Raw genomic sequence first — 24,435 nt, 5'->3', positions numbered from 1 at the left:
GGCCCAGGCAGTGGGTTGTAAAGTGCCTGCTAAAATATAGTATCTTTTTGCTTACTTAGCACTCCTATACAAGGTCATGATAGAGTAGTACCATTGACCATGTAGTCCAGTACCTCAGCTGCATTTCCCATACTAGCTATATTCATGTGTTCTTGTTCTTGAAGGTCTTAGAATGTACTATAGATACAATTTATTAGAATTCCATTTTGGAGTCTTTAACTTCAATTTTAGATAGAATTTCCAGGCAGGATATACTGTCAGAAGAAGCTTTAAAGAGATATATGGAACCTTGGAATCATTTGCCAGTAAGAAAAATCTGTGTAACAATTGAATAAATATCTTAAAATAAACATTATCATCTTCTCTTCCCTCACCCATGACTGCATTTTCAAAGGTAAGATATTAATATTTACTAAAAAAGTCTTTGTTCATCCATGTCAGAAAGCAAAATTAACAAATTTATAAACAGTTGTTTAATGAAATTTCTCTTGTTAAATAGACTGGGATATTTTATAAAAGATGTGCTGCTTATGTGCCAAATTTGTTATTAAGCTTCTTTTTAGGGTAATCCTTACAAATATATCACTTGTCCCATGCTTCAGTTAGCAAATAATTAAATTACATTTTAGTTGTTTTTGTTTCAAAGGAGTATTATTTTGGAATTTGGAAATAGTTCTTCTAATGATAATGTCCAGATGTTCATAAGGAGAAAAGATTATTTATTGATTTTGATTTATTCACTGATAAGCTTTTATTGATTTAATCCTTTCATTTGAATTCTGAGGTGTTAGAGTATGCTATCTAGAGCTTTTCAGAAGTTCTAGATAATTTTATATTTCTTTGCAAAGAATTTCAGTTGTCTCATTTCTACTTTTGCACCATGAGACTATTTTTTGCAGGATGAAATTGATAATTCTGGTTGCATTTTCAGCAGACGGTTAGTTTCTTGAGATTTAATTTTAGAGTGAGTTAGGTTAGTAGTTTTTACATTTAGAATATAATGAAGGAAATTTGATAATTTAGTAAGGATATAAATGGTGATTCACAACTACAGGAAGGAGGCAAAGTATTGTGATGATAGCTAGTGTCATAGACCTTTCTGTCTTAGGAATTGTTGTTAGAATAGCTGTTTGCTTTCATTTTTTAATAGAATGTAGATGTCCTGAAATAGCAGTGTATTTTCATGCTAGATTTTTGGGGACATGATTCTCTAGCTAAATTCTGCACTCATTTGTAGAAGGCCTCTGATGTCAAGACTTCATCTCTATAGAACTAAGAATTGGGTAAATTGACAGTGATGTCATGGTGTTTTGGAGAAGGAAATGGCAACCCAATCCAGGATTCTTGCCTGGAGAATCCCATGGATAGAGGAGCCTGGCGAGCTGTAGTCCATGGGGTTGCAAAGAGTCGGACGTGACTGAGCAACTAACACGCATGGTGTTTTTAGCATGGCTTTTTCAAGATTAACTAGGCTAACACATAGTTTTTCAGAGAGGGAACTCAGGAGAGTAACACTAAATGATTTGCTCAAGGTCACGTGGCTAGTCATTTGGCAGAGTTGGGCCCTAAGCCTCAGTCTTTTGACTCTTATTCCAAGTCTTTTCCCACTATTTCTCCCTCCTTGTTGAACATACATGTGAAAGCCTTGTGTGTAAGCATGCACAATGGGTTACATTTTTAAACATTCTTAGTCACTTTGGGATTTCAGGTTATTTGTTTTATTTACCTTTTCTCCTTAAGACCAGTTAGTTGACTTCACACTCTACAGCATTGATAGTAAATCATCAGATAGCACATCAGTTCAGTTCAGTTCAGTTCAGTCGCTCAGTCGTGTCCGACTCTCCGCGACCCCATGAATCACAGCACGCCAGGCCTCCCTGTCCATCACCAACTCCCGGAGTACACTCAAACTCATGTCCACAGAGTCGGTGATGCCATCCAACCATCTCATCCTCTGTCATCCCCTTCTCCTCCTGCCTTCAATCTTTCCCAGCATCAAGGTCTTTTCAAATGAGTCAGCTCTTCGTTTCAGGTGGCCAAAGAATTGGGGTTTCAGTTTTAACATCAGTCCTTCCAATGAATATTCAGGACTGATTTCCTTTAGGATGGACAGGTTGGATCTCCTTGTTGTCCAAGGGACTCTCAAGAGTCTTCTCCAACACCACAGTTCAAAAGCATCAATTCTTTGGCTCTCAGCTTTCTTTATAGTCCAACTCTCACATCCATACATGACTACTGGAAAAACCATAGCCTTAAAGATGAACCTTTGTTGGCAAAGTAATGTCTCTGCTTTTCAATATGCTGTCTAGGTTTGTCATAACTTGCCTTCCAAGGAGTAAGTGTCTTTTAATGTCATGGCTGCAGTCACCATCTGCAGTGATTTTGGAGCCCCCAAAATAAAGTCTGCACTGTTTCCACTGTATCCCCATCTATTTGCCATGAAGTGATGGGGCCGGACGCCATGATCTTAGTTTTCTGAATGTTGAGCTTTAAGCCAGCTTTTTCACTCTGCTCTTTGACTTTCATCAGTTCAGTTCAGTTCAGTCGCTCAGTCGTGTCCGACTCTCCACGACCCCATGAATCACAGCACGCCAGGCCTCCCTGTCCATCACCAATCCCCGGAGTACACTCAAACTCATGTCCACAGAGTCGGTGATGCCATCCAGCCATCTCATTCTCCGTCGTCCCCTTCTCCTCCCGCCCCCAACCTTTCCCAGCATCACAGTCTTTTCCAGTGAGTCAACTCGTCGCATGAGGTGGCCAAAGTATTGCAGTTTCAGCTTTAGCATCAGTCCTTCCAATGAACATCCAGGGTTAATCTCCTTTAGAATGGACTGGTTGGATCTCCTTGCAGTATAAGGGACTCTCAAGAGTCTTCTCCAACACCACAGTTCAAAAGCATCGATTCTTCGGCGATCAGCCTTCTTCACAGTCCAACTCTCACATCCATACATGACCACGGGAAAAACCATTGCCTTGACTAGACGGACCTTGGTTGGCAAAGTAATGTCTCTGCTTTTTAATATACTATCAAGGTTGGTCATAACTTTCCTTCCAAGGAGTAAGCGTCTTTTCATTTCATGGCTGCAATCAGCATCTGCAGTGATTTTGGAGCCCAAAAAAACAAAGTCTGACACTGTTTCCACTGTTTTTCCATCTATTTCCCATGAAGTGATGGGACCAGATGCCATGATCTTTGTTTTCTGAATGTTGAGCTTCAAGCCAACCTTTTCACTCTCCTCTTTCACTTTCATCAAGAGGCTTTTGAGTTCCTCTTCACTTTCTGCCATAAGGGTAGTGTCATCTGCATATCTGAGGTTATTGATATTTCTCCCGGCAATCTTGATTCCAGCTTGTGCTTCTTCCAGCCCAGCGTTCCTCATGATGTACTCTGCATATAAGTTAAATAAGCAAGGTGACAATATACAACCTTGACGTACACCTTTTCCTATTTGGAACCAGTCTGTTGTTCCATGTCCAGTTCTAACTGTTGCTTCCTGACCTGCATACAGGTTTCTCAAGAGGCAGGTCAGGTGGTCTGGGATTCCCATCTCTTTCAGAATGTTCCACAGTTTATTGTGATCGACACAGTCAAAGGCTTTGGCATAGTCAATGAAGCAGAAATAGATGTTTTTCTGAAACTCTCTTGCTTTCTCCATGATCCAGCGGATGTTGGCAATTTGATCTCTGGTGCCTCTGCCTTTTCTAAAACCTGCTTGAACATCTGGGAGTTCACGGTTTACATACTGCTGAAGCCTGGCTTGGAGAATTTTGAGCATGACTTTACTAGCGTGTGAGATGAGTGCAATTGTCCGGTAGTTTGAGCATTCTTTGTATCAAGAGGCTCTTTAGTTCTTCCTCACTTTCTGCCATAAGGGTGGTGACATCTGCATATCTGAGGTTTTTGATATTCATCCTGGCTATCTTGATTCCAGCTTGTGCGTCTTCCAGCCCAGCGTTTCTCATGATGTACTCTGCGTATAAGTTAAATAAGCACGGTGACAATATATAGCCTTGATTTACTCCTTTTCCTATTTGGAACCAGTCTGTTGTTTCATGTCCAGTTCTAACTGTTGCTTCCCACCTGGCTAGTATTTATTCTTTGGGGAGTATATTATTGGAGAGAGATGGGGTAACAATGTTTTTTAAGTCTCTTTTCTGTTCCATAGTCTAATCCATATATACATCATCTACTTGCTTGATCTATGAAACCTTTTTTAGTTTCCTAAAGTAGGTATTGTGGTAAAGACGATTATTTTATGTTTCATTAATAATTATGAACTCACAAGTCCTTTTGGTTTTTTTTTATAGATTGTGTAAGTATTGGTGCTGATGAGGGAAAAAAAAAAAACAACTTCCTCCAGATTGTGCGCTCTGTCAAAGCAAGTGTTTAATTTTGTTTCTAGCACATGGAAGAGTGAAGATATCTGTAGGAGCTCAGTAAATTTTGTGAAGCGAATGAATGAATGAATGAATAGGTTAAATCTTATCAATTTGGTAACTTTTAAATTTTTATTAGTGTTAATGGTGTTTTGAGATCACTTTGCTGTGGAATGTATCGCATTATAAAATTAATGTCATCAGTCATGATTTAAATACCATTTCCTCTATTAAGGATTGCACCTTGTACCTTTCTTTTAGCACCTTTTTCACTTTGTATTCTCTGGTCCAGGAACAGAGCTGATGGTCCCTGTTAGACTACATGCTTCTTAAGGATAGATAATGCCTGTTTCATCTTTGTATCTTATCTAATAATAACTTAATTATAATTATGAAAAAATATTAAAATAAAATCATGATATTTAATCAATGCATGCTGATGATAAAACTATGACAGTGTAAATGAATCAATTAATTTAATGATTGAGCATCTCTGAGGGCCTAGTGTGTATGCTTATTGGTAATACAGCATTAAACAGAAACCCATGATTCATGCCCTTATTGACTGATAGTCTAGCAGGGGATGGAGATATAAATAAATAATGACAATAAAGTCATTATCCTGTGCAAGCACACAATGGGGATTTGACCAAGGCTGTGTGTCAGGGAAAGCCCTCAGGAAGTCATTTTAAAGGGGAGAACGGAAAGATGATAGAAATTAGGCAGAGGAGGGGACAAGAAAAGGAGAAAGGGGAGAGTATTACAGATTAATATAACAGCAGGTGAGAAGAAAACCCAGATGACTTGACTGAAGATCAGAATGAAATTTAGTGTAGTTCAGTGGAGAGTGGAGAGGAAGAAGAAATGAAATTGGAAAGATAGAGGTCAAATTATGAAGGGTTTGTGAATACTTTATCTTAAGCATAAACTCTGTCAGGCTGATTAATGACATGATCAAATTTTTATGTCTGAAAGGCCATTCTGGCATTTTAGTGACTTTGGACTTGGAGTTATAGGGATGTATTATAATCTAAATATATATGAAAGATTTGTAAAGTCTTCCTCCTTTGAGTGGGAAAAACTTAGGAGGACTTGGCAAATTACTTCACTTCTGTCTGCCTCAGTTTCTGTGTCTGCATAATGGGATAATAATATTTTTATTTCGTAGGGTTGTGGTAAAGATTGATTGAATTTAAAGGCACCAAGTGTAGTAACATGCACACCCTAAGTGCTGACAAGTTGACAAGTAAATATCAACTGTTGATCATCTTCTTGGATGTCTGTATGAGTTTTGTTTTGTATTTTACTTAGGACCTTACCTGTCGAGCTTTCCCAAAACTGCACGCTTGTTTCATACTCTTGTAAAAATGGGTCCTGATGTCTGAAATTCTCAAAAGGTTCTCAGATGATTCTGATGTTCTCCAAAGACTGGTTCTGGAGATGCAGATGCTATTTTAGTGTGCGAGTAGTATTCTTGCCTGGAAAATCCCATGGACGGAGGAGCCTGGTAGGCTGTCCATGGGGTTGCTAAGAGTCGGACATGACTGAGCAATTTCACTTTCATTTTTCACTTTCATGCACTGGAGAAGGAAACGGCAACCCACTCCAGTATTCTTGCCTGGAGAATCCCAGGGACAGAGGAGCCTAGTGGGCTGCCATCTATGGGGCTGCACAGAGTCAGACACGACTGAAGCGACTTAGCAGCAGCAGCAGCAGCAGCAGAACCTCTCAGTCCTGGGCGTCAGGCTTATGGGCTCCAGGTATTCTTTCTCCCCAGTGTAGAAACAACCATTTGGCATGAGTTTAGGTGGGTCATGGTAAAATAGAAGAGTCATGATAAAAAAGATACACTCAATGGTATCATAGTTTATGATATGTCATGAGCTCTAAGTTGAGGCTTGACACCTGGTTGGTACTCTGTGTAATTCAGTGACTGGCTTCTACATTACTTGACTTACTTGCAGGTCTGAAGTTTCATGTATCCAAATTATGGCGCCATTTCTGTGGTATCTATATTGTGAACCATCCCAGTTACAAGAATATGCTAAACTCCGATTAACTCTGCTTAAAGTCTTACTTAAACCCCGGGTCCCTTGTGACAAAGAACAACCATCAGTATTGGAACAACAGATACTACAACTGTGTTGTGACATGGTTCCATGTTTGCAGGTAAGGCCTTTTCTCCTCGTTCATTAATATGGCACACGAATTAATAAGTATTGATTGTTATTGTTGTACATGAAATAGAACCTGTGTGATGTGGCAAACAGCTCTAGAAACGCTTTCTGGGTTTTGGAGATGATAATGGAAACAAATCTAGATTTCACTCTGATATCTACAATGTTAACTAAATTCACAGAAATGTAAATCAACATAATCCATTTTAGGATTAGCAGGAATGAAAACTTTAAGAAGGACTTCTCAGGGAAAATAATTTTGAACTGAGTTTCCCCTTGTGCTGGACACTGAGAGGGTTAAAAGTTAAAAAAAAAAAAGTCCTCTTAGTGTAACTTGGAAAAAGACATCTCTCTGGGTACATACAGCCCTGGGGGCTTGACTGTCTGAGTGCTGGGTAGATTCCAGTTTTCAAAAGTTTCCTTATAGCGTATGTGGTGACCTGTATGGATCCTATTCTTGGAGAGACCACAGTCTAGTAAGGGAGCTAAGACAGGTATATGTATTTTATAATTCAAAGTCGATGGACAGAGATGTATAATAGAGGAATGGGTAGAATGCTTAGAGCGTTAAGAGGAACGATAAATTTGAGCTAATATCTCTGTAACTGCAGATTTAAAAAAAAATTTTCAATTGCCTGATGGTTGTAATTTGAATATAATATTCATTTATCCCATCTCACCGTCTAGTTTGTTGTTTGCCTACAATCCGAGTACCATGCTGCTTAGCCAGTGGGAGGGAATTTGTGAATATTTTTCAAGGTGATCGATCAGTTGAGGTCACAGATGACCTGTTTCAAGTTTGTGTTATCAAGGAGTGACTAGAGCAAATCTTTTGTGACTCATAATCAGACTTTCCTGTAATCAAGGGAGAGGAAAGTTAATTAAAGTGAATTCTCCTGTGGCTTTTTCAAAGCTTTTGTTTGTGTGGCCAGTAAAGCAGTGTGTGTGCCGATCATCTAGCACTAGGACACTCTTGTTCCATAGTGAGCTTGTGTTACCCTGTTCCGTGCTCTTTGGCAGATGTTTGCCTTCACTGTCATCAGCCTATGGTAACAAGCCTAAATACCTCTAGACGTGTGTTTTGTGAAGTATTTTCAGGAATCTGTGCATGCATGCTAAGTCACTTCAGTCGTGTCTGACTCTTTGAGACCCCATGGAGCATGGCCTGCCAGGCTGCTCTGTCCGTGGGATTCTCCAGGCTAGAATACTGGAGTGGGTTGCTTTACCTTCCTCCAGCAGATTTTCCTGACCCAGGGATGGAACCTGTGTGTCTTAGGTTTCCTGAATTGACAGGCAGGTTCTTTACCACTAGTGCCACCTGGGAATCTGTGGCTTGTTAATATATTTAGTCACGGTAGGTAAGAAGAAAAATCCAGATCCATCATTTGGAACTAATGGGACTAGTGACATAAATACATTTAATTATTAACAAATCAGCTTTATTGAAATGAAGAACAGAGCTAGGAGAGATGTTGGTAGTGTAATTCATTTTCCCACTGATTATAAGTATTTATTATACTCTTTAAGAGACAACCATCCCATGACTAATTAAATATTTCAGTGATAGGAAGCATACTATTTTGCAAGGCAACCATTTTTTATATTTATTTTTTAGCAAATACTTCTAATTGACCTGCATTTTCCTAAGATTACCCATTAGTCTCTGTTCTCAAAACAAAATGAAATAAGCTTTTTAAACAGCTTATCTGCAGTCTATCTTGTACATTTCTTCTTTCCTTTTCTTCCTTTTAATCCTTTACTCCCTTCCTCTCTTCTTTCTTTTCTTCATCAATTTCTTTACTTTTCTGCATGAAATGGTTTCGACTTTTCAGTTCTTTGCAAGGAATTTCTATAGTCTGTTGGTGTTGGGAATGTATTATTATAAAATGTTCTTTTTAGAGCTGAATGTAGTAGTGTAGATGTGGTCTGATCCATACGGAGCATTTCAAAACAATCGTATAATTAAAAGTTTTTCCTTAGAAATAGCCATCACACTGTTGATCCATAAGTCAATGAGATGCTGACCAGTGAAACTCCTATTTCTTTTTTTTCTCACTTCAATTGTTCTTTCATTTTGTATTTGTGAAATTGTCTTTTTACCTGCCTTAAACTTCACTACTGACTTTGGTCCCAGTCGTTCTTTTTAATTGTGACTTGTCATCTCACATATTATTCATTGCACATGGTCTGTTTCAACATAAAGAGAAACCATTACTTACAAAGTAATCTTGTTAAGAATTTTGGTAATGCTAGAGATTAGAAAGCCTTTAATGTGAAGTTACTGAGACTGTCTTAAAAAATTTTTTTTATTACAGAAAATTTTAAGTATGTAGAAAAAATGCATTCAAGGAAGTACGTTGTCAAATAAGCATGAGGTTTTTTACTTTGTTTTAAATCCCTTTCAATTCTTGGTGGCCTTTTGCCTTTGCAAATATACGCCTTTATATGTTTGCAAAGGAGTTAAATAATTTGGCTACTGAACTGTTCACATGTTTTCTTAATAACAGTATTTTCTGCTGTCTCCTTCTCCTTGATCTTTTAATAGTTTTTTTCTTTTTATTTGTCAGAAATTAATTTTTCTGTGTATAACTTAAAATATTTTTGGGTTATTATGGTGGTAACGACTGGGTGAAAGGTACAGCTGGTCAACTATGGGCTTTCCTCTTGATGAATTTAACAGACACAAGGCTCCTGATTGAAGCAGATGGTTCATTGTTTGTAATCTCTGGGAAATGCCAGTGTGTCTGTGAGCAGGACCATATCCTTAGTACTAACTCCAGAATTTTGATCAGAACAGCTGGGTTTGAATTGAATTGGGATTTTCAAGAGCATTCAAGTCCTTCCTATCTAATACATTAGCCAGTTGAGAAGACACTCTACTATTTGAATATGGTCTTTCACTGCATCTGCCATGTTTGGAAATGATGCTCTCAGTTAAGGTTGCCTGAACAAATTTCTTGCAAATGGAGGGCTTAGCAGTGCCTTAGAATAACATGCTAACCCTTTTCTTGCAGGTAACTATGTTGGAATTGTAGAAAGGCAAGTTCATTTGAAGGATTCAAAGCCAACTTTAATTTATTTACTTCAACATGTGGTACTGTCATGTAATTTGTCTTTTAAAATCTGCACTGAGAGTAGTTAGAAAAATAAATGAGAAGAATTTGTGCCAGCCAGCAGTAACAAAAACAGTAGCAAATTGTGTTTCGGTTAGTGACAATAGGAGAAGGCAGAGTTGTACAGTTTAACTGTCTTTGAGTTACATAAATTTCTTCATCTCTTTTAAGTCTTTATAGGTTTAGAGAAAAAATAATTTATTGGTAAGTTTCTTGTATAAGTTAAATTATCCTTTGGTTTGTGTATTATTTTAATATCATATAATGATTGTTTCTCAGATCAAAGATTTGATACAGACAACAGAAGTGATGCTGTTTATTGAAGAAGTATACTTAAACCTTTTGCGTTATCCTGTTTTCTGGAAAATTCAGCTTACTCAGCTGACCCTTCAGCTGTTGTGTGTCTGTGAAGTCAGCTTAAACATAACTGGGGAATGCTCATCTTTAATTCACCTTCTAGACTACAGTGTTGAACTTCTGAAGGAGGTAAGGATAGTAAGTTTTAATATCAGTTGTCACTTATATTGGTCTTTTAGTAGCAAGGTGAGTATACTCTTTTACTTTATTGCATATCAAAGGTGTTTTTTATCTGATACTATTAGATCATACTTTTGTGACCCCATGGACTCTAGTTTGCCAGGCTCCTCTGTCTATGGGATTCTCCAGGCAAGAAAACTGGAGTGGGTAGCAATTCCCTACTCCAGGGGATCTTCCCAATCAGGGATTGAACTCAGGTCTCCCACATAGCAGGGAGATTCTTTATCATCTGAGCCACCAGAGAAGCCCAGTAATAATGCTGCTATTATCATTTATTATAAAAATGAGTCATTACATATGTTTGGAGCATCATTTAAGGGTCTACCACAGTGATAGTTTTTTCATTTACTCATGTAGGACACAAATATTCAACACTTATATGCCACACCCTATGTAATGCTCAAAATACTCCAAGTGAGGCTTCAACAGTATGTGAACCAACAACTTCCAGATGTACAGGTTGGATTCAGAAAAGGCAGAGGAACCAGACATCAAAATGCCAGCATCTGTTGGATCATAGAAAAAGCAAGAGAATTCCAGAAAGATATCTACTTTGCTTCACTGACTACGCTAAAGCCTTTGACTGTGTGGATTACAACAAACTGTGGAAAATTCTTCAAGAGATGGGAATACCAGACCACCTGACCTGCCTCCTGAGAAACCTGTATGCAGGTCAAGAAGCAACTGTTAGAACTGGACATGGAACAATGGACTGGCTCCAAATGGGAAAGGAGTACATCATGGTTGTATATTGTCACCCTGCTTATTTAACTTATATGCAGAGTACATCATGAGGAACGCTGGGCTGGATGAAGCACAAGTTGAAATCAAGATTTCCATGAAAAATATCAATAACCGCAGATATGCAGATGACACCACCCTTATGGCAGAAAGCTAAGAGGAACTAAAGAGCGTCTTGATGAAGGTAAAGAGGAGAGTGAAAAAGCTGGCTTAAAACTCAACATTCAAAAACAAAGATCATGGCATCCAGTTCCATCACTTCATGGGAAATAGTGGGGGAAGCAATGGAAAGAGTGAGAGACTTTATTTTTTGGGCTCCAAAATCACTGCAGATGGTGACTGCAGCCATCAAATTGAAAGATGCGATGCTTGCTCCTTGGAAGAAAAGCTATGACAAACTAGACAGCACATTAAAAAGCGGAGACGTTACTTTGCCGACAAAGATCCATCTAGTCAAAGCTATGGTTTTTCTGGTAGACATGTATGGATGTGAGAGTTGGTCTATAAAGAAGGCTGAGTGCCAAAGAATTGATGCTTTTTGTGATGTTTGAGAAAACTCTTGAGAGTCCCTTGGACTGCAAGGAGATCAAACCAGTCAATCCTAGAGAAAATCAATCCTGAATATTCATTGGAAGGACTGAAGCTTCATTACTTTGGCCATGTGATGCAAAGAGCTGACTCATTGGAAAAGACCCTGATGCACGGAAAGATTGAGGGCAGGAAGAGAAGGGGACGACAGAGGATGAGATGGTTGGATGGCATCACTGACTCATTGGACATAAATTTGAGCAAACTCTGGAGACAGTGAAGGACAGGGAAGACTGGTGTGCTACAGTTCATAGCGTCTCAAAGACTCAGACACAACTGAATGACTGAAAAACAATGGAAGAATTCATTTGACCCTTGAACGACATGGGAATTAGGGGTGCCAACTCTCTGAGAGGTGGAAAATACATGTATAACTTTACAGCCAGCTCTCCATTTCTGGAGTTCTGCATCTGTTGCTTCACCCATCTGCTGATTGTGTAGTTCTGTAGTATGTATCTATTGACAAAAATCTATGTACAAGTGGACCTGTGCTGTTCAAACCCATGTATTTATCAAGAGTCAGTTGTTCATGAATGAAAAGGCCATTCTGTGACCTCAAGTGACTTAGAAACATGAAAATAAATAATTGTAGTACAGTAAGGTAAATGTTTTTGTGGGGGTGTATTAACTTAAGGGAGGTAGGGCCTGAGTTCAGATTGGAGGAGTTTGCTAAGCACACTTGGTACAAACCACAGCTGGGAAGGCATTCCAGCTGCGGGTACAGTGTGTGCCCAAACAGAAATATGAGGAAGTCACAGGCGTGGCCCATTCAGAAAAAAGTGTTGAGTGTTGCTGTGGGAGAGAAGGCTGAGCCTATCACAAGGCTCTTCCCTCCCTCACAAATAAGCTTATATCTTATCTTTTAGGCAGTGGCATGCTACTGAAGAACTTTCAGCAAAGTGGTGGCCTCCTACTTGTGTGTGTGTAAGATCATTCTAGTGGGAGAGTGGAAAAGGGTTTGGAGGAAGGGAACACAAATAGGGCAGGAAGTGAGGATGCATGTCTTAGACTGCTAGGGCTGCCATAATAAAATAATCACAGATTGAATACCTTAAGCAACAGAAATTTATTTCTCGCAGTTCAGGAGACTAGGAAGTCCAAAATAAGGGTGCTGGCCAATTTGATTCCTAGTAAGGTTTCTTGCTGGCTTGTAGAAGGCTGCTGTCTCACTGTGTTCTCACACAGTGGAGAGAGGACAAGAATGAGGTCTCTATTATTTCTTCTTACAAGACACTAATCCTTTTGTATTAAGGCCCCACCCTTATGACCTCATTTAACTATTTTTTTTTTTTAGGTAATTAATTTATTTTTTATTGGAGGCAAATTATTTTACAATATTATATTGGTTGGTTTTGCCATACATTGATATGAATTTGCCCCGGGTTTACATAAGTTCCCCCTCCTGAACCCCCCTCCCACCTCCCTCCTCCCTTTATCCTCCCTCTGGGTCATCCCTGCATGCCAGCCCTGAGCATCCTATAACATGCATTGACCCTGAACTAGTGATTCGTTTCACATATGACAACATACGTGTTTCAATGCCATTCTCCCAAATCATCCCACCCTCACCCTCTCCCACAGAGTCCCAAAGACTGTTCTATACATCTGTGTCTCTTTTGCTGTCTCGTATACAGGGTTATCATTTGCATCTTTCTAAATTCCATATATATGTGTTAGTATACTGTATTGGTGTTTTTCTTTCTGGCTTACTTCACTCTGTATAATAGGCTCCAGTTTCATCCACCTCATTAGAACTGATTCAAATGTATTCTTTTTAATGGCTGAATAATACTCCATTGTGTATATGTACCAAAGCTTTCTTATCCATTCGTCTGCAGATGGACATCTAGGTTGCTTCCATGTCCTGGCTATTATAAACAGTGCTGCAATGAACATTGGAGTACATGTGTCTCTTTCAATTCTGGTTTCCTCGGTGTGTATGCCCAGGAGTGCAATTGCTGGATCATATGGCAGTTCTATTTCCAATTTTTTGAGGAATCGCCACACTGTTCTCCATAGTGGCTGTACTAGTTTGCATTCCCACCAACAGTGTAAGAGGGTTCCTTTCTCTCCATATCCTCTCCAGCATTTATTGCATGTAGACTTTTGGATAGCAGCCATTCTGACTGGTGTGAAATGGTATCTCATTGTGGTTTTGATTTGCATCTCTCTGATTATGAGGGATGTTGAGCATTTTTTCATGTGTTTGTTAGCCATCTTTATGTCTTCTAGACCCCACAAAAAAAGAAAACTACAGGCCAATATCACTGATGAACATAGATGCAAAAATCCTTAACAAAATTCTAGCAATCAGAATCCAACAGCATATTAAGAAGATCATACATCATGACCAAGTGGGCTTTATCCCAGGAATGCAAGGATTCTTCAATATCCGCAAATCAGTCAACATAATACACCACATTAACAAACTGAAAAATAAAAATCATATGATTATCTCAATAGATGCAGAGAAAGCCTTCGACAAAATTCAACATCCATTTATGATAAAAACCCTCCAGAAAGTGGGAATAGAAGGGACATACCTCAACATAATAAAAGCTATATATGACAAACCCACAGCAAACATTATCCTCAATGGTGAAAAACTGAAAGCATTTCCCCTAAAGTCAGGAACAAGACAAGGGTGCCCACTCTCACCACTACTATTCAACATAGTTCTGGAAGTTTTGGCTACAGCAATCAGAGCAGAAAAAGACATAAAAGGAATACAAATTGGAAAAGAAGAAGTAAAACTTTCACTGTTCGCTGATGACATGATCCTCTACACAGAAAACCCTAGAGACTCTACCAGAAAACTACTAGAGCTAATCAATGATTACAGTAACGTTGCAGGATATAAAATCAACACACAGAAATCCCTTGCATTCCTATACACTAATAATGAGAAAATAGAAAGAGAAATTAAGGAAACTATTCCATTCACTGTTGCAACGAAAAGAATTAAATACTTAGGAATATATCTACCTAAGGAAACAAAAGACTTGTACATAGAAAACTATAAAACACTACTGAAAGCAATCAAAGAGGACACTAATAGATGGAGAAATATACCATGTTCATGGATTGGAAGAATAAATATTGTAAAAATGAGTATACTACCCAAAGTAATTTATACATTCAATGCAATCCCTATCAAGCTGCCAACGATATTTTTCACAGAACTAGAACAAATAATCTCACAATTTGTATGGAAATACAAAAAACCTCGAATAACCAAAGCAATCTTGAGGAAGAAAAATGGAACTGGGGGAATTAACCTGCCGGACTTCAGGCTCTACTACAAAGCCACAGTCATCAAGACAGTATGGTACTGGCATAAAGACAGAAATATAGATCAATGGAACAAAATAGAAAGCCCAGAGATAAATCCACGCATCTATGGACACCTCATCTTTGACAAAGGAGGCAAGAATATAAAATGGAGAAAAGACAGTCTCTTTAACAAGTGGTGCTGGGAAAACTGGTCAGCCACTTGTAAAAGAATGAAACTAGAACACTTCCTAACACCATACACCAAAATAAACTCAAAATGGATTAGAGAGCTAAATGTAAGACCAGAAACTATAAAACTCCTAGAGGAGAACGTAGGCAAAACACTCTCCGACATAAATCACAGCAGCATCCTCCATGACCCACCTCCCAGAATATTGGAAATAAAAGCAAAAATAAACAAATGGGACCTAATTAAAATCAAAAGCTTCTGCACAGCAAAGGAAACTATAAGTAAGGTGAAAAGACAGCCTTCAGAATGGGAGAAAATAATAGCAAATGAAGCAACTGATAAAGGATTAATCTCCAAATTATATAAGCAGCTCCTGCAGCTCAATTCCAGAAAAATAAATGACCCAATCAAAAAATGGGCCAAAGAACTAAACAGTCATTTAACTATTAATAATTACTTCCTGACTCCAAATACAGTCAATTGGCAGTAAGGGCTTCATCGTATATATTTTGGAAGGGGGTCCTCAGTCCATGGCAAGGGGCTAATTAGGGAAATAAAGACAGGAAAATAGAAATATAGAGCATGAAATCAGTAGGGCCTTGTGGTTGAGTACATGGTCAAAGAGAAGTCCTTGGTGGAGTCTCAACTTCCTATTTTGGGCAACTGGATGATGGCAGCCACTTTAGAAACGGTAGCTGATGTTGGAGGGAAGATGATAAATTTAGTTTTAGATATGCTTGGTTTGTGGAGAAGCAATGGCACTCCACTCCAGTACTCTTGCCTGGAAAATCCCATGGACGGAGGAGCCTGGAAGGCTGCAGTCCATGGCGTCACTGAGTATCAGACACGACTGAGAGACTTCACTTTCACTTTTCACTTTCATGCATTGGAGAAGGAAATGGCAACCCACTCCAGTGTTCTTGCCTGGAGAATCCCATGAACGGGGGAGCCTGGTGGGCTGCCATCTATGGGGTCGCACAGAGTCGGACACGACTAAAGTGACTTAGCAGCAGGCTTGGTTTGAGGTATGTAGGTATCATCGATGGATATATGGTTTTAGAATTTAGGATGGAAACTTAGGCTAAAAGTGAAGATTTGTAAATATCAATTTTGGAGTGAGAGTTTTAACCATGGAGTGCATGACAGGGTTTGGGATGGAATTCTAGGGGCTATGAATATTTGGAGTGTATTGATACCGAGGAGTCTGAGAAAGTACAGCTAGGAGGATTGTATCATAAGCAGAAGAGATAGGTGATCATCCTCCCTTTTGAGATACTCCTTGTGTCGTCTGTCTCAGACATGAAAATCAACGGAAGGAATTTTCCAAAAGGGGATTGGTCAACAGCGTTCTGGGGAGAGGGTTCAAAGTAAGGGCTGGAAAGTATTCTTAGGCTTCAGCCTGTAGAGATGTATTCTTCACCGAAGAAGCAGTTTCAGCAGAGTGATGGCAATAGGAACCAAACTGGAATAAAGGAATGAACGGTAAGTGAGGAAACAGAGAACGTGAGTGTAGATTTTGGTGGGAGGTGGGAGCCGGGGAAGACTCAAGTAAATCTTTTGTCAGTTTGTCAATTTTGTGATTAGTGTGATTTCACTGATGCTGGGTTTTATACGTGTGTGTGTGTTGTGTGTGTTAGATGCTCAGTCATGTCCGACTCTTTGTAAACCCATGGATTATAGCCTGCCAGGCTCCTCTGTCCATGGAATTCTCCGGGCAAGAATGCTGGAGTGATGGGCATACACACCGAGGAAACCAGAATTGAAAGAAATACATGTACTCCAGTGTTCATTGCAGCACTGTTTATAATAGCGAGGACATGGAAGCAACCTAGATGTCCATCTGCAGATGAATGGATAAGAAAGCTTTGGTACATATACACAATGGAGTATTATTCAGCCATCAAAAAGAATACATTTGAGTCAGTTCTAATGGGGTGGTTGAAATTGGAGCCTATTATACAGAGTGAAGTCAGTCTGAAAGAAAAACATCAATACAGCATACTAATGCATATATATGGAATTTAGAATGATGGTAACCTTAATCCTGTATACGAGACAGCAAAAGAGACACAGGTGTCATAGAACAGTCTTTGGGACTCTGTGGGAGAGGGTGAGGGTGGGATGATTTGGGAGAATGGCATTGAAACATGTATATTATCATATGTGAAACGAATCACCAGTCCAGGTTTGACACATGATACAGGATGCTCAGGGCTGGTGCACTGGGATGACCCGGAGGGAGGATATGGGGGGGGGGGGAGTTGGGAGGGGGGTTCAAGAAGGGGAACACATGTACACCCGGGGCAGATTCATGTCAATGTATGGCAAAACCAATATAATATTGTAAAGTAATTAGCCTCCAATAAAAAAAAAAGGAAATAAAATAAAATAGATTTAAAAAAAAGTATAACCAAAAGGAATAAGTGAAGGTAAAATAAAATATATTTTTATTTTCCCTAAAAAAAAAAAGAATGCTGGAGTGGGTAGCCATTCTCTTCTCCAGGGGATCTTCCTGACCCCGGGGTTGAACCTGAGTCTCCTGCATTGCAGACAGATTCTTTGCTGTCTGAGCCACCAGGGAAGCAGATGTTGGGTTTTATATATATATATATTATATAATGATATGTTTGTGTTATATATTAATGGTAACTTAAAAAATTGTATTATAATATTATATATAGTAATATATAGTAGTAATGTATAGTAATATTTAATATATGGTAATATATGTTGTTAAACATATTAAATGTTACTATACATTACCATATCCCAAGTGGCACAGTGGTTAAGAATCCACCTGGCAATGCAGGAGATATAAGAGGCATGGGTTTGGTCGCTGGATTGGGACTATCTCCTGGAGTAAGAAATGGCACCCCACTCCAGTATTCTTGCCTGGAAAATTCCATGGGCAGAGGAGCTAGGTGGGCTACAGCCTATGGGGTTGCAAAGAGTTGGACACAACTGAGCACTTACTTAGATGTTACAAATTATATAGTTAATATAATAAAATAATCATACTTTTTTCAGATGTTTATATCAATTTTATATAGTTATACCTATTAGATAATAGCTATAATAGATAATATATTGATATATAATATACTAATAAAATATATATAAAATATGGATAAATAGTATTTGTAGATAAATAATATATAGAAAATACTATATAGATAATATTCTATAGTTAAATTACTTGGAATTGCCTATCTTAACCATATATATAATGTACTTAACAGGTAAACCCATCATGTTGGAATTGCCTATCTTAACCATATATATAATGTACTTAACAGGTAAACCCATCATGTTCCTTTGTGTAGATTCATGTGAGTAGGAGACAGTTTTTTAAGGCAAATATTTTGCTATGGCAGTTAGGTGAAAAAGACAGATCTGTGAAGTTTATATTCCCATCAAATTGTTCAGACTAGAGTGCATGAAAATCACTAGGCAGATTTTATTTAAACTGCAAATGCCTAGATCCTACCCCTAGAAATATTGAATTAGCTGAGTTGGATGGGTCCAAACATCTACCTTTTAAACTAGCACCCTTAGATAATTTTATTATTATTATATATATATTTTTTGCGTATAAGGTAAACAACCTTGTAAGCATCAAAAAATCAAGAAATAGAACTTTTCTGGCAACCCTAGAAGTTTTCCAGGAGCCCAGTCCTAATCACAACCTCCTTCCTCCCCTGATTATCTTGACTTCTATAGTGATATCTTCTTTACATTTGTTTATAGTTTTATCACCTCCGTGTGTATCTGTACATTGTTTACATGTTTCAAAAAAAAAGAAAAACCTGGCTTATGTGAGCTATGCTGCTGCTACTGCTAAGTCGTTTCAGTTGTGTCCGACTCTGTGCGACCCCATAGACGGCAGCCCACCAGGCTTCCCTGTCCCTGGGATTCTCCAGGCAAGAACACTGGAGTGGGTTGCCATTTCCTTCTCCAATGCATGAAAGTGAAAAGTGGAAGTGAAGTCGCTCAGTCGTGTCCGACTCCTAGTGACCCCACGGACTGCAGCCCACCAGGCTCCTCCGTCCATGGGATTTCCCAGGCAAGAGTACTGGAGTGGGGGTGCCATTGCTTCTCCGTATGTGAGCTATAGACTTTTGTAAATCTTGAAATCTGCTAATTGCAATCTCTTGGTGCACTTTGACATATTTCCCTGTTCATAGGTTGTTAGCTATAGAGTCCTGATCAGGTTCAGATTTTTGTTTTATTTTTTTCTTTCCAAGACTACAGGGCATGGTGTGTTCTTTTATCAAGAAGCACATAATATGTGTTGCTCTTCTTTTTATGATGTTGGTATTTGTTGATGCTCAGTGCCTAGTTCCATTAATTCATTAAGAATTAAAGAAATGATGATCTAATTCAGTTCTTCTTCATTTGTTAGCTGGAATATTTCTCTTAAAAGAAGTAGTTGGTTCCACTCAGTATTTGATTATCCAGTAATAGAGTTTATACAGAAAAGTTAGAATACAGGCTTGACTCTTTCCCTTTACTTACTAATTTCTGAAAGTATTCTGAAATTACAGATGTAAACATATTTGATACATTTCAACTTCTTAAAGATAATATCCTTATTAAAATTCAGATTGTCCTATTTTTGACGTGAGTTGAATTTTTAAAATATTTTTGGTTTTAATGTAGAATGACAGAATACTTTTATTGAGAATGATGAAATGGTGTCTGTGGGAGAAGGTCTTATTTATGCTGTGTCTTCCATTTGCCCAATATTTTAAAAATTATAGAAGGAATTAAAAATATGTAGAATTGTTAAAATACTTATGTTATGAAATTTCCTGTCCCCCAGGAAATTTAGCTAAATGTTCAGTTCAAATATTACATTAACTTGTCTTTTCCTCTTTATTCCTTTTCTGTTCTTATATCGCATTTATTTCATTGCACATTGAAAATGGATGTATTTCTTAGGCTACATTAGTTTCAATGTATTTGGTCTTAGTGGAACTATTTTTAGCCTATTTGAATGATCATAACCTAAGGTGCTTTCCATTTCAAGCAAAAAATATATATATTCTTTTCTCTCTTTTTTTTGGCTATACCATGCAACTTGTGTGACCTTAGTTCCCTGACCAGTGATTGAACCTATGCCCCCTGCATTGGAAGCACAGAGCGTAAGCATATGTAGTCTTAACAGAAAATATTGTTTGTGGGAGACTAGGTAGCTTTCAAAGTGAAGAGTGCTATACATCCCAGCTTTGGTAAGGCTGGAAACCTATGTTCCCTAACACATTACCATCAGAGGACTCAGTCCCCCCTACCTTTCTTCACTGTGTGAAGAACTGAGGTTTACGTTAACTGGGGTTTAAGTTCTCAGATTCCTAGGAAGAATGGTCTGATTGGCCCAGCTTGGATCAGTCAACTCTGAGCGGAGGGCAGGGAAGGTGCAGAGCCATGACGCCGGGGGATTGTGTGAGCTGGGCTGTCATCTTTGTTGTGTCTGCTCCAGATACTTACCTCTGCTGTAGCCTTTCTCATTCCTTGTTTTTCACTAAACAAACAAAACAACAATAAGAAAAAAAAGTCCAACAACAGTGTAAAAACGTTTTCATGCTCTCTTGGTCACAGTAGCATCCCTGAGCCCAGCATATGTATTGCCTGCCTGGTACACAGGTGATGCTCAGTGCTATCTTTCATTTGATTGAAGCGAAAGAACTCCAGGTGTTTGTTGTCATTAAGACTCCAGTGATATCTGTGGTCCAATATAAAGGTTTCTTTACTTCTTTTCTCCAGTTAGGCTCTTGAATTAGCTTTGGTTCCCCAAAACGTAGGCCCTGAACTTCCCTAAAGGCAAAAACAAAGCCTGGGTTTCCACAAAGGCAAAGGCTTACCATGAGGAGTCCATTTGTGGCTCTGATCTCAGGAAGCAAGTGGGAGAGAGACAGGAAAAGTGAAATACTGGAGCTGGGAGAAGCGGTACGAGTATCATCAGGTTGGCCACTACTGTCAGGAGCCAGTTGCTCTTCTCATGGAATATGCTGAGAAGTGTTATGGAAGATGTTTCAGAACCTACCAGAAGGATCCAGAATAAAGGCGAAGTGTTTATCCCTGGACTTCCCTTAACAACTTGTCAAGGCATGACCTATGGGGCTTTAACTTCCCTGGATCTCTCAGTGGCAGTATGAGTCACTCCAGCATAGCTGTAGTATTTGAAGGTGTTCACGAGATGTCCAGCACGGGCTTTTATTGAAAGACCTCATTAAATGGTACCATTCTCAGGTGTTCATTAAATCAGTGGAAGTGAAGTGTTAGTCACTCAGTCGTGTCTGACTCTTTGGGACCCCATGGACCCCACCAAGCTCCTCTGTCCATGGGATTCTCCAGGCAAGAATACTAGAATGGGTAGCCATTCCCTTCTTCAGGGGAATCTTTCCAACTCAAAGACAGAGCTTGGGTCCCCTGTAGTGCAGGCACATTCTTTTACCATTCGAGTCACCAGGGAAGCCCTCTAATCACACAAAAAATCTGTGACCTCTCAGAATCATGAAAATTTAAAGTCATCTAGTCTCATCCTCTGCCATTACTTTTCCTTATTTTGGGTGTCTTGATCTCCAACTCTTCTCTTCCACCCTGTGTTCTCAACAGGCCAGTCTCGTGAGAAGCTACTTGGTGGCCTTTCCAATGATAGCCTGTGTGTTAAAGGCTTTCCAGTGGGTTTCTTCCATTGGCAGGAGGATTCTTTTTACCACTGAGCCACCAGAGAAGCTAAAGATGTAGATATACATTTATTGGAGAAGGCAATGGCAACCCACTCCAGTACTCTTGCCTGCAAAATCCCATGGACGGAGGAGCCTGGTAGGCTGCTGTCCATGGGGTCGCAAAGAGTCAGACACCATGGAGCCACTTCACTTTCAATTTTCACTTTCATGCGTTGGAGAAGGAAATGGCAACCCACTCCAGTGTTCTTGCCTGGAGAATCCCAGGGACGGAGGAGCCTGGTAGGCCGCTGTCTATGGGGTCGCACAGAGTCGGACACGACTGAAGCAACCTAGCAGCAGCAGCAGCACAGTATTTGTTACAGAATTGTAGACACTTCTGTAAATTTCAGAAAGAAGTAATTTTAGCAAAGTGTGTTGAACCTTCTTTAGTTCCATAATACATTATTTTTTTCTTTATTTAGAAACCTTAAATGACATCTTATGCCACTTGTATTTTCCTTATTAGAATTTAATGTACATGTCCTTTTAATCTTTTTTTTAATTTCATTTATATACTTGGTGAAATTAATGACCTTAAGTTTCTATGGTTATTGCTTTACTATATTTACATAAACTTAATAAGTTACTGTAATTTCAAAATAATCTCTGCTTCTCTGGTATTAATGTTTCTTTTATTATGATAACATGATTTATCAAAATTGTTAAGTGTAATTTATTATGTAAGTTGTATAGATGAGCAATGTCTGTATTACCTAAGTAGACAATTCAGCTACTTTCCAGAAATGAAATATTCTTAAGTGTTTCAGGTAGTTTTTATTGGTTTGCAAAGATTGACTGTTTTGAAGACTGCAGGTTTTCCTTCTGAATTAATATGGTTTATAACTTATTGCTCTTTGGCCAGATATGATAACATTTTGAATTTACTTGTGACTGCTGTGGCATTCAACAATTCCTCCTTAAATAGAGCAGGCTTACTGTAAGTAATTTTGTACAATAGGTTTATAATATTTCATGTCAAATATACTTTTCCTAGATACATATTATAAATCAGTGGGTCTTGGAAACTTCTTCAGCTCTTTACTTTTCTTCTTTTCCTTTAGGATTTTCCTGTTGAACCTGTCATAATTGGAATAGCTTTACTACTTCTACAGACTCCAGCAAGTCAACAGAAGCCAATCTTAAGTCTAGGTAAATAAAAATACGCTCAGTGAGAGTAACATCAATTAACATGAGTATTGGCAGGTATCACTTGAACTACATACTGTGCTTGTAAAGTCCTATATATTGTGGACTTAGTAATTAAGAGGAATTAAAAAATTAAATTAAGAGAAATTTCTTTTTTAAAGAATTAAAAAATTCCATTCTGGAATTTTTCTGTTTAGTCATTATCAAATAGAGCTTTCTTTTTCTTATCAAGGTGTTTTGTGCAAGATTCCATATACCATAATTTACCAAATATCTCAGCTGTTCGTTAGGACATTGTGTTCTAAATTATATAGCAGTGACATTGGTAAATATTTTGAAGGGTGTGTCACCTCCTTCAGTTGTACAGCAGACAGAATCAATAGCATAAAACCCTTGAAACAGAATAAGTGTTTAGCATTTGAATTTACTTTTAAAACTCTATACACCTTTACTATTCAAAACTGGTGCCACATTGAACAAGACTTAATTTATGATTATTTGTTAACCAATGAAGAACAAATGAAGATAACATTCTTTTGACCGTCCAGTATTGACTTAAAAAAGTAAGGAATGGGGCTAAAGGGAGGCAAAAAAATGTTCTGTTTAAGAATAATGTTGGACAATGAGGTACCATCTCATGCCAGTCAGAATGGCTACTATCAAAAAGTCTACAAACAATAAATGCTGGAGAGGGTGTGGAGAAAAGGGAACCCTCTTACACTGTTGGTGGGAATGCAAACTAGTACAGCCACTATGGAGAACAGTGTGGAGATTCCTTAAAAAACTGGAAATAGAACTGCCATTCGATCCAGCAATCCCACTGCTGGGCATACACACTGAGGAAACCAGAATTGAAAGAGACACATGTACCCCAATGTTCATCACAGCACTGTTTACAATAGCTAGGATGTGAAAGTAGCCTCGATGTCCATTGGCAGACAAATGGATAACAAAGTTGTGGTACATATATACAATGGAATATTACTCAGCTATTAAAAAGAACACATTTGAATCAGTTCTAATGAGGTGGATGAAATTGAAGCCTATTGTACAGAGTGAAGTAAGTCAGAAAGAAAAACACCAATTCAGTATACTAACGCATATATGTGGAATTTAGAAAGATGGTAATGATGACCCTATATGTGAGACAGCAAAGACACAGATGTAAAGAACAGACTTTTGGACTCTGGGAGAAGGTGAGGGTGGGATGATTTGAGAGAAAACCACTGAAGCATGTATATTAGCATATGTGAAACAGATCAACAGTCCAAGTTTGATGCATGAAACAGGGCACTCAAAGCCAGTGCACTAGGACAACCCTGAGGGATGGGATGGGAAGGGATGTGGAAGGGGGGTTCAGGATGGGGGACACTTGTACACCCACGACTGATTCATGTCAATGTGTGGCAAAAACCACTACAATATTGTAAAGTAATTAGCCTCCAATTAAAATAATTAATAAAAAAAAGAATAATGTGGGAAAGAATCAAGTTTGCAGATCAACAGACAAATCATACCTTTAAATTGTGGCTTTTACATTAATATTGTCTCGCTTTACTTGG

The 24,435-nt window shown here is 38.5% G+C and overlaps 1 protein-coding gene across 3 annotated transcripts in view; it reads left to right on the top strand.

The window, feature by feature from the left end:
* The window catches only part of FOCAD (focadhesin), a 311,664-nt gene that overhangs the window by 78,717 nt on the left and 208,512 nt on the right, over positions 1–24,435 (top strand). For all 3 annotated transcript variants that reach the window (XM_088837878.1, XM_055428152.2, XM_055428155.2), the window contains 3 exons: positions 6,345–6,549; positions 9,950–10,156; positions 22,789–22,876. In XM_088837878.1, coding sequence (XP_088694004.1) covers positions 6,345–6,549; positions 9,950–10,156; positions 22,789–22,876 — 500 coding nt within the window. The remainder of the gene's footprint in view (positions 1–6,344; positions 6,550–9,949; positions 10,157–22,788; positions 22,877–24,435) is intronic.

Source organism: Moschus berezovskii, chromosome 7, assembly GCF_049115385.1.
Source record: "Moschus berezovskii isolate FMDL1 chromosome 7, NW_MosBer_1.0, whole genome shotgun sequence".
Classification (NCBI taxonomy): Eukaryota; Metazoa; Chordata; class Mammalia; order Artiodactyla; family Moschidae; genus Moschus; species Moschus berezovskii.
The sequence above is the reverse complement of the archived record's forward strand: the minus strand, read 5'-3'. Positions and strand labels throughout refer to the sequence as shown.